The sequence below is a fragment of the Phasianus colchicus genome, chromosome 24 (assembly GCF_987193195.1).
Source record: "Phasianus colchicus chromosome 24, bPhaCol1.hap1.1, whole genome shotgun sequence".
NCBI classification, from domain to species: domain Eukaryota; kingdom Metazoa; phylum Chordata; class Aves; order Galliformes; family Phasianidae; genus Phasianus; species Phasianus colchicus.
Window position 1 is genome coordinate 2,656,723 of NC_143459.1, and position 16,759 is coordinate 2,673,481.

The 16,759-nt window shown below is 44.3% G+C and overlaps 1 protein-coding gene across 1 annotated transcript; it reads right to left on the reverse strand.

Annotated features, from left to right (window-relative positions):
- Nucleotides 1–1,922: 1,922 nt before the first annotated feature.
- On the reverse strand, nucleotides 1,923–16,162 carry ZMPSTE24 (zinc metallopeptidase STE24). Its single transcript, XM_031595051.2, has 10 exons — nucleotides 15,997–16,162; nucleotides 14,025–14,171; nucleotides 13,312–13,398; nucleotides 11,528–11,644; nucleotides 8,616–8,768; nucleotides 7,085–7,226; nucleotides 5,688–5,848; nucleotides 4,886–4,990; nucleotides 3,019–3,162; nucleotides 1,923–2,691 (listed from the first exon to the last, which is right to left on the reverse strand). The coding sequence occupies exons 1-10, from the start codon at nucleotides 16,111–16,113 to the stop codon at nucleotides 2,467–2,469; spliced, it is 1,398 nt and encodes a 465-aa protein (XP_031450911.1). The 5' UTR covers nucleotides 16,114–16,162; the 3' UTR covers nucleotides 1,923–2,466.
- Nucleotides 16,163–16,759: the final 597 nt, after the last annotated feature.

Genomic DNA, 16,759 nt, shown 5'->3' on the forward strand with positions numbered 1-16,759 from the left:
GCCTCCTGACGTCACTTCCGGGGCGCGCGTGCCGGACGCAGCTCGCGCATGCGCATCGGTCTCCTCGCGAGAGCGCCTCAGGGTGAGGCGGGAACAGCGCGAGGTGGCGGACATGTTGGGGCGCGACGGGCGGGAGAGCGGAGGGCGAGCCTGACACACATGGTGGCAGTGCTGGACAAAGGGACGGCAACTGATGTCACCTGGCAGGAGTTGTGCAAGGCGGTGCACCGCATCCTCATCTCTGAGCTGGAGAGATACGGATTTGAAGGGTGAGCTGTTCGGTGGGTAAGGAATTGGTTGGATGGTTGTGGACAAAGCGCTGTGGTCAATGGCTCTGTGTGCAGGTGGGGGTGGTGAGGAGGGGTGGCCCCCAGGGCTTCACCTCAACACCAGTAATCTTCAGCATCTTTACCAATGATGGATGGAGTGCACCGTCAGTGCTTTGCTGATGGTACCAAGCTGAGCTGTGCAGTAGAAAGAAGAAATGCCATCCAGAGGGACCTGGATCTGTGGACAAGTGGGTCCATGTGAACCTGATGAAGTTCTGTGAGGCCAAGTGCAAGGTGCTGCACCTGGGTCTGGGCAATCCCAGGTCTGTGTATGGAGTGAGAGAACTGATGGAGAGCAGCTCTGCGGAGAAGGACTGAGGGAGCTAAGGGTATTCAGCTTGGAGAAGGCCCTGGGAGCCCTCTTTACATTAGTTGAAGGAAGCTTGTAAAGACTACTGTAGCCCTACAGTAGGTGAAGGAAGCTTATAAAGAGGAGGAGAGTAACGTTTTACATGGTCTGGTGGTAATACGACAAGGAGGAATGATTTTCAACTAAGAGAGATTTAGGTTAGATGTGAGGAGCAAATTCTTTACTCAATGGGCTGTGATGTGCTGGCACTGTTGCCCAGAGCTGTGGGTGCCCCATCCCTGGAGTTGCCCAAGGCCATGAATGGGGCACGGGGCAGCTCAGGCGGGTGGGGGGCACCCAGCCCATGAGGAGGGGCTGGAACTGGATGATTGTTAAGGTCCCTTCAACCCAAGCCATTCTATGATTCAAGTTAACCCTTTTATTTCCAAAAATATTATAGGCTTCTCCTCTAAAACTGTCTTAAATCCCTATCTGTAGTTTTGCTTCACATTCTTTAGTTTATAAATACAAATAAAGCATACATCATCATCTACCTTACTGCTCCTGAGGCATCATCATGCCCACCATCTCAGAATGCGTTTCTTCCTGTGATCAGAAAAGCAAATGTAAGCTAATAGTGAAGTCTCGGAGAACGTTCGGGCACTCAAAAGGATCAGATCTTGCTTTGATTTGTTGTCTCTGTACAGAACTGAGAAGAGCATTTCAATGTAAAACATAAAGGAAGCCAGATTTTTATATGAAGTATTTGCATTCAGTTCACTCTAATGGCACGTACAAACCCACATTTAATTTCTATCTTTATTCAACAAAAGTAAATTCAATTCCACGTCTCACCTGCGATAACAGATGCAGAAGCCATTTCTCCAATTACCCCTTTACCCTTCCCCAACCTATACAAACCGTATCTTGGATTACTTGTATTAGAATGATCACGAGCAATATTTTCTGAGTTTCTGCACTGTTTCAGTTAAGTCCATATGAATGAAAAAGCCCTCTGCAGACCTCAGAATTAAAGTTCAATGTGGACGTGCTGCCCAAGCATCAGACCTCTTCCATATACACAATTATAGGCAAAAGTTGACAGAAATGGAGGAACAGAGGTGTGGAAATGCTGTTAACCATTATGCTTACAAGCAAGAAGAGGAAGACCAAAGAACTTGCAATTTTCTTTAATGCATGGGTCCTGCCTTCACTTCTCCGTAATATTCTTCTGTACCCCTAGAAGCAGAATGGAGAAGAGGACAGCCCAATCCCCCTATACCAATACTGAATACAGACTAATCCTCATTTTCAAGTAGGCCATGATTTATTTCTTTGGCTCTGACTCATCCGTATTGCCACATTTCAGAGGAACAGCATTTTCCTTTATGACAGACATGGATTTAACTCCAGCAGAAAGGCTCATACCTGCATTAAACTCTTTTTAAACACAGTGACCGGCTAGTACAGTTATGATGTAAGAAACCACAGCATTCAAAACCTCTTCATTGTGAGTGAAGGTGGAGACAGAGAAAGTTCACAAAACACCAAGAAGGGGAAAAGGATCAAAACCAATGTAAAATTTAAGAAATAGGTGCCTCAAAATATTATATTTTTCTCCCCTTATAAATCTATACGGAGATAAAAGCCAAGGCATAGGAGGCGTGGCCTTCACCCAGGACTTTATTCTAAATTAAGTTCCACCACTTTGTTTATGTTTAAAAAGTCATAATTTAATACTGTTTCAGGATTCTTGGATTTGTCGTGCTGTTAACATCACACCCGTTTTTAAGAGATGCTCCTAACTTTGCCTCTGGATAGAAGTGCTGTCTGCCCCACAGGCTCCTGTCACTCTTGCTTTGCATCTTTCAAGGCTTGAAGTCTTTCTAAAAGGGGTGGATGGGAATAATGCCACATTGAAAAAATCCAGTCAGAAACAGGAAATCCTAAGTTATCTTTGTTTAGTTTGATCAAAGCAGAATATAGGTCTTTAGCCTTTCCAAGTTCCTTGGCAAATGCATCTGCTTGAAACTCAAATCGTCTGCTTAATACAGTCAAGCAAAAGGAGAGAATCTGTGGAGAGAGATACATTAAAATTACCTAAAAATTCAACCACCTGCACTTTCTTTACACTATCAGTAAATAAACACTGCTGTACCTTCCCTCCCCCATCCCACATGTCACTGTGGCTGTAGATGGAGCTCACTAAGATTTGTTCAGGCTATACCCACAACTGGGAGTCTTACATGAAGCAGTAACAATCTTTATGAAACAGGAATAGCAGAGCTACTAAAAACTTCCAACTTTTCTCCACAGTAGTAATACAATCAATGTAAAATTGTTGTTTAAATAGGACAATACTTCAGCACCTGCATCTGAAAGACAAGTTCAAAACCATACCTCATTGTAAGGTGAAAAAATGAACTGGAAAATAATCATCAAGCCTATCAGGGTCGGCTGAGTCTCGTAGAAGCCAAATGCAGCAAAGAGTTCTTTTCGACCAATCAGAACAGCAAACAAGAAGAAGCAGAGGAAGGAATTCATCTAGAGAAATGTAACAGCATTCTTGATTAAGATGAACTTTTCATTCAAGTCTAATATATGCCCTAAAATATAACTGGTTTGCATATAAGCTCCACAGGAAAGATAAAAAGAAATCCAAACACGTTACTTCAGAACTGATGTGCAGAGGAGCAAGCAGTTGGCTTTCACCAGCTTTCTGGGGGTGCATGCAATTAAAAAAAACATTATTTTGGTCCAGGGCAACCTGCTCCATGTGTCCCTGGTAGAGCAGGGCCTGATGGCCTCTGGAGGTCCCTTCCAGCCTCAACCACTCTGTGACTTCATGTTTTTTTCTGTCAGTTACCTAAAAAAATGCCTCTGGTAGCGAAGGAAGACAAAAAGGCAACACAACAAGACAACCGAGGAGGGAACACTGAAGATGATCTATTTCCTTGCATTTAAGTGTGGGTTCCAACATGTTTAAGGATAAACCATGTGTGCGCACATCACTCAAAGCAGTATCTACTGTTTGTTCCATCATATGACTACTCCTAGCAACAATGCATGTTTCCATCCAATCCAGTATGTGCCCATTGCTTTGTAGGTTGTCCAGAAGCAGCCCCATGCCTTACCATGGTGTGTAGGAAAGCAGATTAGTGCCTTTTCCATTCCTGCAAATAGCTATTTTTAGAGTAATGTGGAACGTGGCAAATAACACTCATTATTCAAACATACAGGACAGAAGAGAGAGAGTGGCAATAAAAATCAACATAAGACATTGCAGAAAAATTGGTGAAAATTTCAGGAAGCGAAGGTAAAGTTTCCTTCAAAGTTTATCTATTACAGCAAAATAGTATCTAAATAGTGGCAAAAACATCACAGTCATTACTTTATAATTAGTAGGGATCAACACCAACATCAAAAGTTGGAATATAATTGCATTAATCAAAGTGGAAAGAATGTCACTGGAGGGTTTAGTGTCATGAATAAGAAAAACATAGCATGGAATCAGAGAGATTGTTTTAAGCAGTGATGTAGCCTGAAAAAAAAAAAGAAGCATGAATAGCCCTAGGGAAAAAAACAAGAGAATAACATTCCTGCACTCATCAACAGGAGAAAAGGAAAGGGAAAGGGAAAGAGAAGGGGAAATGGGAGGGGGAAGGAGGAGGGGGAAGGGGAGGGAGAAGGAGGAGAGGGAAAGAAGAAAAAGAGTTGGGAATTTGAAAAGATGGAAAAAATCAGATTACACTATGATAGACTTGATAATAATTAACATACAGTAGATAGCTGTGAACTGGAAATCAAAACATCTGAAATTAGGATGTAAGATAGTTGGGGAAGGAATTCCCTTGCAGTGTGCTACAACCACAGGGACATGCATGAATAAATGGACCATCAGGCTCCTTTCATTCCAACGTGAAGTTGGCCAACCTCCAGAGATTGCTTCGATACTAAATCCTGATTTGGGCACACAGCAATTGGTTATTAACAATAACCAACGTACAAGGCAGGACAAAACAAGATAAATAAGTAAAATAGAAGTACCCTCTGAGTCAGATTTCATAACTGGCAATCATGTTCCTCCATACTTCTGCAAGGAGCAAGATCAATTCTCTGGTTCACACTACCCACCAACCAGATAGGGCAACGAAGGAATGGGGCGGTACCACACGCTCATAAAGATACAAAAATGAAAATAAAAGGGGAAGAAAAAAAAAAGAAAAAAACAGGAAACAATCACCACCACCAGTTTGTCATAACTTACCTGGCTGATAATGATGTTTTTGATAGTATGACCTAGCTTCCAGTGACCCAATTCATGACCAAGGACAGCCAGAACTTCTTCATTTTTACATCCTTGCTTTTTATTCTGAGGGAAGAAGAAAGTCAAAGTGAGCACAACTGAACATATTTTTCACTTATTGTTTTCTTAAGTCACTTAAGTTTCCCAAGACCAGTACTGCTATTCTCTTCCATTCTTCCAACACATACAAGTTCTTAGTGAGACTTTTTCAAGATGATATTCAGAAAATACGAAGTTGTGAGTTTAACAGTCTTTATTCCATGAGGCAGCGATGTCTCATTTCTATCTGCAGACATTTCTCAGCAGACCTGGAACAATGCTGGAAAATTTGCCTTCCAAACTCTCTCCAAAGCATCAAAGCTCTTGCCTGCAGTAAGAGACACTCCTATGATGCACTGATAAGCAAAAGCACTCCCTTCAAAGGGAAGCTTAGGTACAGCAATCCCAAGAGTAGAGACAAAAGCTAAAAACCCAAACAGGTCCCTCATTCCATCAGTCGCAGGGAAAACCTATTTGTTACGTAAGAAAACAATGGTTTGCTGAAGCCCCTGTGGACTTCTAAGGTCTCTTTAGTGTTTTTGGCACCCACGCACTGTCAACGCCAGAAATTCCACTTCACAGCGATTCAGGGATACTTTGATGATGGAATTTGGGATTTCAACATCCCCCTTAGGACCTTTAGAACACAAGGGATAATCTCACCAGTAAGTACACATAAATAACAGAATAAAAAACAAAGGGAGGGTAGGGAAGCATAACTCACTTTTGTTTTAGACTTTGTTTCTTCATTCTCACCCTCTTCTCCTTCTGCTGGTTCTTTGTTCAATGCAGAATAATCTTCTAGGAGTGTGTCAAACAACACTATCCGCTTATTCTTGAAGAATCCATAGAAGTAAGCATTGCTATGAGAAGAACGCTTAGAACCTGACAGGGAAGAACTAACATTAGAGACCACAATTCAGATAATCCTGCTCACTATAGCTTATACATAAAATCTTAGACAGAATAGATGCTTTTAAAGGAATTGCCAAAGTCCTGATACAGTACAGACATACTCAAGCAAATGATTTCATGGGCTGAAGTGTATTTTAAGTAGAATTTATCTCTTTTACTGACTGCAATAGAGAAATAACATTTTTCATTGTTAAAAACAAAACAAAAACAAAACAGCCAAGTGAAGATCTGCTATCCAAAAAAGAGAAAACAATGTCTATTGTAATTTCAGGTTTGGAGGGAGAAAGGAATTCTGCAAAGAACTTGTGCTGCTCCCCCAGCAAAGTACCTGTCATGGATTCATTCAGAATTGTCTGAAAGTGACAAAAAAGACTATTCACAATTCTGAAGCTGTAGAAGCAGATAAGGAAAGATAAGATGAAGAGATGAAAAACAGAGGTCAGGCAGTCCCTTGTAATTGTTTGAAATAGGCAAATTTTTAGTTATTTTCATCTAAATCACCTGAATGGTGGATCTACAGGCTCTTTCTACTACTGATAGAATTTATGCCAGTAAAATCATCTCATACTGCTGCAGTTGATCCCAATAAGTTGTCTAGGTCAAAGAAACTGTTCAATTTGTCTATTTTTTTTGCCTATAGACAGGAGCCATTGCAACATCCAGACTGAATAAGGGCTCCATGGGAGAAGAGGTGGAATTTGGTTCCATTTATTCCAGCAAAAGATAAGGTACCTCAGGCTGAAGGCATGCTCTCACTGTATGTTTATTAGCCGCATCAAGTCCTCAGGACATAAAATATCTCACTGCATGTCAACCCAAGGTATACACACGGTAACTTCAGCACTCAACCATGACAGATGGGCAGAGGAAGAGGTTGCTCAGAGCACGAGGCCTCAGCATCCAGTCCCTTTGCATCAAGGAAATCCCAAGATCAGCTACAATGCAGCAAAACATGTCAACCTCTATTTATAAACCAAGCATTTGCAGAGAAGGAACCTTTGTAACCTACCTGTTACTGAACAAACCCTGAAATTAACAGACTTTGTTGCAGATCACCTATTGGTTATGGAGTTGAGAGTGCCAAGACACAGTGCAGTGAAACGCTGGAAAGACATCCATATACCAGTCCTCAGATTAGCAGGGGCTCAACGCTCTTATGGATGCCAGGAAAAGAAAACTAAAAATCCACAGATTTCAGACTCTCACCTTCAACAACATACACCTTCGTCAATGGGAAGTCAATGCTCTTTGCCATTACTTCAATTTGTTGCTTGAGCTCTCCCTCAGGAAGTGGAATGAATTTATCAAACAAAGGAGCAATGTAGTCTGCATAGATTGTAACAAGCACCTGAAAAAAGCCAAAATTGTGTTTAGTATTAACTACAGGATAAGGAACTGATGGTCTTTATCACAAAACCTTGCTGTGAGGTACCATATCTCTTGCCATTGGTACCAGATGCAGACTGAGCAAGAAGGCCAGGGCTAGAGCAACACTCTGGCAGAAAGAAAAGCTGAACTTCTTTCCCTTAGTCTCTGGACCTACAAAGCTCTTTTTTTTTTTTTCTTTCCCTTTTTTTCTTTTAAGAAAAGGACTGGGCTGGGAAGAAGTTTAAGTTCTAGTTATAGGAAAGGGACAAAGCATGAGAAACAAATGGACATATACAGTTGTGTGGTTTTTTGCCCACCATCTGCTTATCCGCTATTATCTTTGGGTAATCTCTTGATATCAGCAGGACTAACAGACTGGTAGAAAGATGCAATTCCAGCAATCAAATGCAATTACAACCTTTTTTTCCCCCGAAGAGATCTCTGAAGCGTAACAATTAGCGCCTCTTAATGTTCTGTGTGTCAAAGACCATTCAAACCCATACATCAAGGTATCAAAGCAGAATAAATGCCATGGTAAAGCTGCAGTGGCACTGCAAAATAATTGGAGAGAGCCAGTGGTGTGGGCATGGACTTAACCCTCAGGAAGAGGGAAGAGAGAAGGGGAAGGTGGGAGAAGAGGGAAACACAAAGAAAAAACCTTGAAAGATCCCTGAGCAGTACTTGTGAGTTAGACTCACCGCTTCAGTGGGGCACTGCTGCTACTATACTATATGTCACCATGGAGTTCCACATCAAACATGAAATCATTTTAATGAATACAAAAGGATCCTTCAATTACCAATTCAGTATATAAAAGCAGATATATCAGCAGGGCAAGAAATGGAGACCTGTTAATTGTCTCAGTGTAAAGCAAAACAACTGCAAATTGGTGTTTGGTTACGTGGAAAAGAAGCCCTGTGGAAATGTTACTGACCAAAGCACATTTTGTCTTGTCTTGTTAAACCAGTGGTCATTGTCTTGGCTCCCTTTCTATAGGTATGAAAAAGGAAAACAGAATCCTAGAACCATCAAGGTTGGAAAAGACCTCTAAGAGCATCCAGTCCAACCATCCTATCGTTACGTAGCATTTTAATTCCAGTATCTGTTCTAAAGTTTTTTAAATGTTTATTTTTCGCTGAACCAATGCAGAATAAATAAAATCTAAGATATCAAATTAGCATGGGCAAGTAATATGAGATATTACTCCTGAACAGGTGCAGTGTGAACATGACAAAATATTTATTAAACACTGCAGGCACTAAAGCAGATGCAGATTCTTCTCCTATGTTCTTTTCAGTTATGTATTATGTACAGATCAGCACACCAAGCCATGCATTTGGAAGGAATCTAAACATACCCTCATACTCACCAAGGACACAACTAACGTGAAGAGCCAGGCATAGATGAAGAAGTAGTCTCCCCCTATTTTAATAATATAAAGCAGAAGGGATGTCACTGGCAGCAGAATGCACTGCGTCACGATAAACTTCTTGATGGCATCCTTAAAAAAAAATCCCAGTGTCTGCAAAGGAAGGACAGCAATGACATTTACAGTGTAAACACCAATGGGTCCCAGCAGTCAATGAACTGATCCTTACATTGGACAAGCAGAAACAAAGTAAGACAAATCATGCAACAACCAAGTGGCAATAACAATGCGTGGTAAGGAGAGCAGTCAGTTATAAAAGGGTAGAAGAACCTCTTCAGCTCTGCTCATAGCAGCTGTGGCTCCACATATCCACCTGGACTTGAGGCCACATGGCTGCACACTTCGTTAGCAGGACCTGACCCAAACCTGAACTTTCTTGCATGTATATCCTTCACTACAGATGAAAAGGAAAATGTTAAGTTTATCTGTCCTTTAACTCATTTACCAATCATTCATATTGGTATGTATTCCAGATATCATGGAGTTTTAGAGAAATGGGAAGTGGAAAGAAACAAAGTTACTGTAGGATATTTTGTCTTTGAGCAGTTGTCTCAATTCATCTCAACTCAGTCACCAAGCTGATTGTCTGACCTGGAAAAGGGACAGAAGTCCTCCCGAAGACTTGTAGGTAGCAGCTGGGCCTTTTACCCCTATCAAAATTAGAATAACTTTATCAAGATGGATGTTTCATAGATGTTTAAAGGATGCTTCAAAGACCTCTACTTGAATCAAACTTCATGAGTGATTCTGCAATGCAGTTACACTCCCAGCAAGCTCTGTCAGAAAATGTTCTTTCAGTACTTACAGCTATCTGCAAGGCACAGAAGTGAAGGGTTTATTATGTACAGATCCTTTCCAACAAGGCATTAAAAACCCCATACTGTGTTAAAGATATGGAACTCGTCTGGAAAGGAAAAAAAAACAACTGGTGAAACAACTTGGGGCAATAGTTTGGATAGATTTCAACTCTCTCTTTAATGTCAGCACCATGATCTAGTAGAAACAGAGCTATACATTTTTATGGTTTTTTTTTGACTTTGCTCCATCTCTTCTGACCTTTCTAAAGCAGGCATAAACTCAAGAGAATAAACTCATTTCCACCAAGTCATTCTCATGGAAGAAGAGTCTGCCTGAAGATCAATTGCAAATTACCAGGTGTGAATCTGGCTCATTCACTAAAGGAGCCAACCCAGTGGTCTGAAATGAATGGCAGAGAATCAGTGTTGTTTGGAAGACAGCTGTTATAACAGACTGGATTTGAGCCAGACTTGGCATTCAGTTCTTGGCATGAGGACCATAATGGAGAAAAAAGACGTAAGGAAAGGCAGCTCAATCCTCCTCACTCTCATTAAAGCATACAGAGAAACTACAGAGCTTCTGTGAGCTGTCTCAAGGCAGTTTTAAAGAGCTGCTAAGGTCAGTATTTGGCCTTCTGCTTCCCTACAGACAAAGGGTTTGATCAGTGCTGTGAGCTTACTATGACTCTGCAGGGTTATTGATATTTAAGTGAAGCTGTCCATCCATCAGCTGGTCTACCAGTTTGCTCTACCTTTAGTGCATCACAGGTCCTAGTTTTGACAGTCTTAGGACTTTTGTGTTCCTGAAACAAGCTTGCAGAACTGGAACCAGGATGGAACTTATTCCCCACTAAGGTAAGAGACAATCCAAGTACAGGTCTGATGCAACTACAAAGGACTGACATGAGAGATAATCAAAGATGCTTTCTGATGGATATTCAAGGATTTTGAATATCAAAGGGATGTCTGAGGCTAGGCCAGGCCATAAACATACTGCAAAAACTGAGACTTGGTCAGCCTTTACAATCCCTGAGGACTGCAGAACAGAAGGGACAGAGAGAGAACAAGTACATTGAATAGATATTCTGGTTTGGCATTTGCCAGAAGAAAAACACCAGCCTCGTGCTCTGGAAACACAGGGACATTCACCCTTCCCTCAACAGGAGCTCCCTATTAAGTCTGCAGAAGAGAAGGGAACCTCTAGTTCTGTAATTCAGATTCACTCAGATACAAATGACCACATACATCAACACTCTGAGAATTAGTACTTCCTTATTAGTATGAAGAAGAGAAGAAAAATATTTTTAAAAGATGCACATATTCCAGCTTTCCTGGAGCAACATTTTTAGAAGGACATGTTTTCATCTCAAACAAGAGCTGAACAGAGCATAGAAGAGTTCTGAGCTGGTCACAAGCTTAAGTCTTATCCAGAACAGTCTTGCTTCCTACACACTGGAGTAGCAGCTGCCATTGGCACAGTTTCAGAAAACACACACTGCAGTTGTCAAGGAAGAATTGTAGTGACCATTTTCAAAGTTGAACTTCCCCAGAAAGAAAACAGTACACCACTACAGAATAGAGGTGGACAAAGACAACACAGGGTGCACCACCACACTGGGTTTATGAGGCAGAGTTCTGGGAGGAGTGGGATTGGAGTTGTGCTTGGTGCAAGCAGAGCACAGCACTGCCCCCACATCAGCTCAGGGGCAGCCCCAGCTGCTCCAACAGGGCTCAGCTGCTGCCAGAGCTGAGCTGCAAGTAATGCCATGTGCTCTGGGAGAGCAACAGCAGATGGGAGAGAGCAGGGAGAAACTGAGAGAATTAATTAGGTAGATGCTACAGCCAGCATAGAGAAGGAGGGCAGGAGGTGCTCCAGGCACAGAGCAATGGTTCCCTGCAGTCCAGGTGAGGCTTATGGAGGAGCAGGCTGGCCCTGTGCAGCCTGTGGGCACGACACAGGGCAGATCTTCATTTCAGAAAATACCTCAGCCCACTCAACCTACCAAAGCTATTGAAGATGTTAGTTCAGTATACAGGTTGCCCACTATACAATACCTGCTGATTGAAGCCATGTTTCTCTTCTATGACAAAAGTGTTATATAAACTCCATGGGAGACCAGTCAGGGCACTGAACAGCGTTGCGAGCAGCAGGAACACCAACGACTGAACAATCTGAAAACAAAACAAAAGATCTGATATTTACTGACCTATATGGCTTAATATTTCTGCTGTCAAAATGTCAGCAGTGTAACTGAAGCTGGTTAGAAGCTAAAGCTAGATGCATTCACAGGAACAGCATTTCTGAGTGTTAGATTACTGAATGCTGGAGCAGCCTCCCTTACACCAAAGCAAACTGTTCTCATAAAGGATCTGGTGCTTGATGCTTGAAAAACTTTGAAATTGTGTTAAGCAGTAGGTTCAGCTGAATTGTGAGAACAGCCCTTTCTGATCTTAGCTTATAGCACATACAGAGGTGGATGTTCCCCTACATTCACACTATTGCTGCAGTGTGTAGGTACTGTTCAGAACTTCTTCAGAATACAAACCAGGATGTCACCATGCATCTCAGATGTCTCATGGAGCAGCTGGAGATAAGAGAGGTCACTGCTCAGGTCTGCTTAGAAAGGAAACTTTTTACCACTGACTTCTGAATGGAACAGAGGTTGACTGTCCAAAAAGCAATAGCTTTAAATCTCGTAAGTTATTTATGTGCCTTCCGCAGAACGTTTGGAGTAGAGGAATAATGAATCCATAATGACTAAACTATTTCTTTTGGGGAAATCTCACCATGTAATTTAAAGAAAAACACCTTAGACAAAACTGGCATTACCACCTCCCTGCGATCACACAGCTTTCAAGTGGTTTTTATGATGGTAGAGAGAGATTTTCAAGAAATGTGTTTCTATTTTGCTCACTCAGGCAGCAGGCAGAGGAGATAAACATCAGAACTGACACAACCTAAGAGTGAAGCAGAGGACACTAACCCTTCCTTACCCTAAACTGAGGGCACCTGATGATAACCCAGCTATGGGAGCAGAAGGTATGATGGACACTTCCTTTGCACAGATTATTTATTTTTCCCCCTCTAAGACAAAAATAAAAAAGAAGGCACATTATTTATTTGTGGGGATTATCTCAATAGACTACCTAGGGCTTCAGTGATTCAAGCAGGAAAAAGTATGACACATCAAAAATGCCTCAGATGCAGGGGTTTTCTTGACAAGTCAAATCTTCTCTAGAATAGGAAAGTGTCTGGAACAGAACTCCTCCTTTCTCATTTGAAAGAGAGACTTCAACTTCTCAAGAAAATGGTCAAGAAAGGACATTTCATGCAACACTGGACACCTTGGCCATCACATGTTGTCTTTGAGACTCAGCCACTGAAAATAACCCCCCAGGTTCAACCTCCCCCCTCAATGCTGCTCGTAGTACCCACCATGGAAGAGCTGGCAGTAATAGCCACTATTGTGATTTGACAGCAGAGATGTCTGACACACTCTCCTATATTTTATATCCCATGTTGTGACAGGCAACAGCTTTCATCTATCAGAAACTGGTCCTGAGGGGGGAACAAAGAACCCCTAAGCCTACACCCCCCTGTGCTGCCATCTTAATAAACATCCCTGACACCACAGAACAGCTTTGTTCAAAGTGAGCAGAAGCTTTTTCTGGACAGCTTGAAGGTCCAAACAAAGCTCTGGTCAAAATCTGAAGTAAAGAAAATCACATCTACAATACTTAAAATAAAAAAGCCCTTAAGCCCTATCTGCCACCTCAGCTAGGCGAAGCAGCGCTGAGATGTGGTTTAACACTTTCTGTAGCATTTCAAGACTGCTTACCTCATATTCTGGTCCAAACCCAGCACGGCCTGAAATCTGACCAGACAGATTCCAGAGAAAAGGAATTCCTCCGCAGATGAGAATCATCTGGAAAGCAAAAACACAAACCACAGAGCCCACATGAAGCAGGCTGTCACCTTGTTCTGCTATGATTTCAGCATGAGAAGTGACTTATAAGAATGAATCAGAAGAGTTTTGTAATTAGGTTTTTCCCCCTTCTCTTCCCCTGACGTTAGCTCTATGTTTTCCATACAGCACTCGTTGCCCAATGTAACTCTCTTAAGCTCCAGAAGGACCTATTGGTATTCCTCCTGTTCTCATAGGTTTGTCTTTCTATTTCCTGCTTAATTTGAACCTAAGAAACAAAACAGCTGTAGCCCTTCAAACACAGAAAGGGGTTGTATTTGTAATAATTGAAAATCATTCTAATACTCCTTAATTATTTGGAGAGCATGGGTCAGCTGCGCCCCAACGCATAACGATACGGGTTGTAGCTGTGCAGTATTATTCAGCACTGCACAGAGAAATTACCTGCTACCTGAACAATCTCTTCTTTTCACAAGGCAATATAGCCACAAACAAGAAACACAGAGCCTGAACCATTCAAATTTCAGTTTCATATGAGATGCCACAATGCCAACAGCACCAAAGTACTTCTCAGTTCCTTCACAATGAAAATCACCACCTGATGTGGAAGCAGCTCTGGTACTTACAGTGCCCTCCAGCTCTGAGTACAGCCCTGACCAGAAGCTGAAAGTACTTTTGTCCAATTGATACAGACGAGATTTTTCAAACGTTTCTGAGTCCATGATCTGTCCCAGTTCCCATGGCACGTGTGTTGTTGTTCTGTATACCCGTCTCTGACAAAGAGAGAAAGAAACTTCAAACTGACTTCCAGTATTCTGAAGGGGAGAAATAAGACTGAAAGAAGTATCACATGGCAAATGCTCACCAGCGACCCCAGAAAGGAAAAAAAAAAAAAACAAAACTGGAAAACCCCACAGGAAAACAAATAAAGTTCTTATTTTCTATGATGTTCCAAATCTACAATCAAAGGACAACTGCCAGACCCAGAAACCGAGCTGCTTGCCTTACCCATTTCTAACATAAAAAGTTGCTATATAAAGATCACAGAAAGTAATTCTTTCCATGGGATAAGACTGACAGTGCTGTGATTATGACTAAGCAGAGTTTCAAACCCAACACCACATCCTCTGTGAAATCATCCCCACAGGCTGGCTGCATGCACTGTGCGATTTCATTTTCAGTCAAGAACTTTTCACTTGTAAATTTCAGAAGTCTGCAAGCCATTCTTCCATCCATCCTTGTCTCATTTCAGTAGTTTTGTTCCTCCTCCAAGGAAAAGCTCCTCAGCTCTGTCACTTATCTCCTTCCCTCAAGCAGAGGATCAGGCTGCAGATCACCCAGTGGCTCACAGCAGCTGCCATTGCTGCTCCCTCCCCTCTGAGATGCAGTTTGCTGTCTTTACAGCAGCCCTTACAGTGCTATGCTCTGTGTGCATTGCTGGGATGTGCCAACATGGCATCAAGGTGCACTGTGCCCCTCTCTCTGCCCATAGGCATGGAGAATGGGGATGCACAGCAAGACAGGAGAGGACACAGTTGGGCAAAGGGGTATCCATAGCATCATTTGAGTTGGATGAGACCCTTAAAGGCCATCTGGTCCAACTCCCCTGCAGTGATCAGGGACACCCACAGCTCCATCAGTGCCCAGAGCCCCTCCAGCCTCACCTTGGATGTCTGCAGGGATGGGCACCACCTCCTCTGTGCAACCCATTCCAGTGCCTCACTGCCCTTACTGTATTCCAACTTATATCCAACGCAGATCTCCCCTCTTTGAAACCATTTTCCCCTGTCCTATCGCCCTGCTAAAGAATCTGTCCCCTTTCTTACAGCCCCTTCAGACACTGACAGACCTGTATGTCTCCCCGCAGCCTTCCCTCATCCAGCTGCACAGCCCAGCTCTCAGCCTGGCCTCGCAGGGAGGTGTTCCATCCCTGGGAGCATTTCTGTGGCCCTTCTCCCCAACAGCTCCACGTCTCTCCTGTCCTGAGGACCCCCCATCTGGGCGCAGTGCTGCAGGTGAGGTCTCAGCACACAGCAGAGGGGCAGATCCCCTGCTTTGGATGCAGCCAGGGTACGGTTGGCTGCCTGGGCTGTGAGGGCACAGAGCTGGCTCATGTCCAGCTGCCATCCATCAGTGCCTCCTTTTGGGCAGGGCTGTGCTCCGTCCTTACATCTCCCAGCTCACACTGACAGCGAGAGGGTCGCTGTGACCCACGTGCAGACCTTGCACGTGGATTTATTGAACCTCACGAGCTGGGCGCGCTGCTCGTCCCGCCCGGTTCCCTCCTGATGACGTCCCGCACCGCAGGGCATCGCGCTCAGCAATACGAACCCACGCGGCGGAGGAAGGCGGGACGCTGAGCCGCGGCGTGGAGGCCTTCAGCGTGGCACAGCGCCGCCACCGCACGGGTTCGTTTGCGACCGAGAGGAGCGAGCGCGCAGGACGGCAGGACGGCGCACACCGGCACCGAGCGGCTCCGCGCCCCGCCGTGCCGGGAAAAAACCGCGTGAAGGGAAACGAGCTCCGCCCGTCGGGCCGGGCCCGCGCCGCCCGCCGCCCGTCTCAGCTCAGACCCAACCCCGCCGGAGCCCCGCCGACCTGCCGGTGCGCCAGGAAGGCCTCCCACAGGTACACGGCCCAGGAGAAGAGCAGGACGGAGGAGAAGATGCGCTTCTCGGCGGGCAGCTCTGCCCACAGCTCGCCGGGCAGCGCCATGGCCCCGCGCCGCGCTCGCACTTCCTCCTTCCGCCGCCAGCGCTGCAGCGCCCCCTGCCGGAGCGGAGGAGCGACGCGGGGTGAGCCCGGCTCTGCGGCGAAGGCGGCGAGAGGGATGAGAGGAAACCCGAGCGCTGAGCCGGGGAACGGACGGAGCCGGGCTGCCCGGTGGGAGCGCACGGCAAGTCCCATCTAAACAGAAGGAAATGTTGTTTCCACTGCGCAGGACATGGGAAGCAGGGGCTCCACGGTGGACACAGCCCTGAGTGCTGGCTGAGCGGAAGCTGAAGCTGGTGGGATGAACAAGGCGTGTTCAGGATTTTCTAACCAAAATGAATGTAGGACCGTGGGCAGGCTGTTCTCAGAGATCCAGCGAGTGACGTCCAGACAGCATTGCCACAAAGCCCTCCGTCCTTTTTCCATCTGCTCCAAAGCCATCATAGCATTGGATGGACATTTGCACCCAGGTAAAGAAACTCCTGCTGGTGGAGCTGCACGTCTTGGGCCTGGCATCAGCACAGAGGTATTCATCAGGATAATCAGCAGTTAATCACCAAAGCTCCGTTTCAACTTGTGTGAAGCGTTTGATGCTGTCCCACATCACATCCCTGCCTTCAGATCAGAGACGTGGATTTGGTGCATGGAG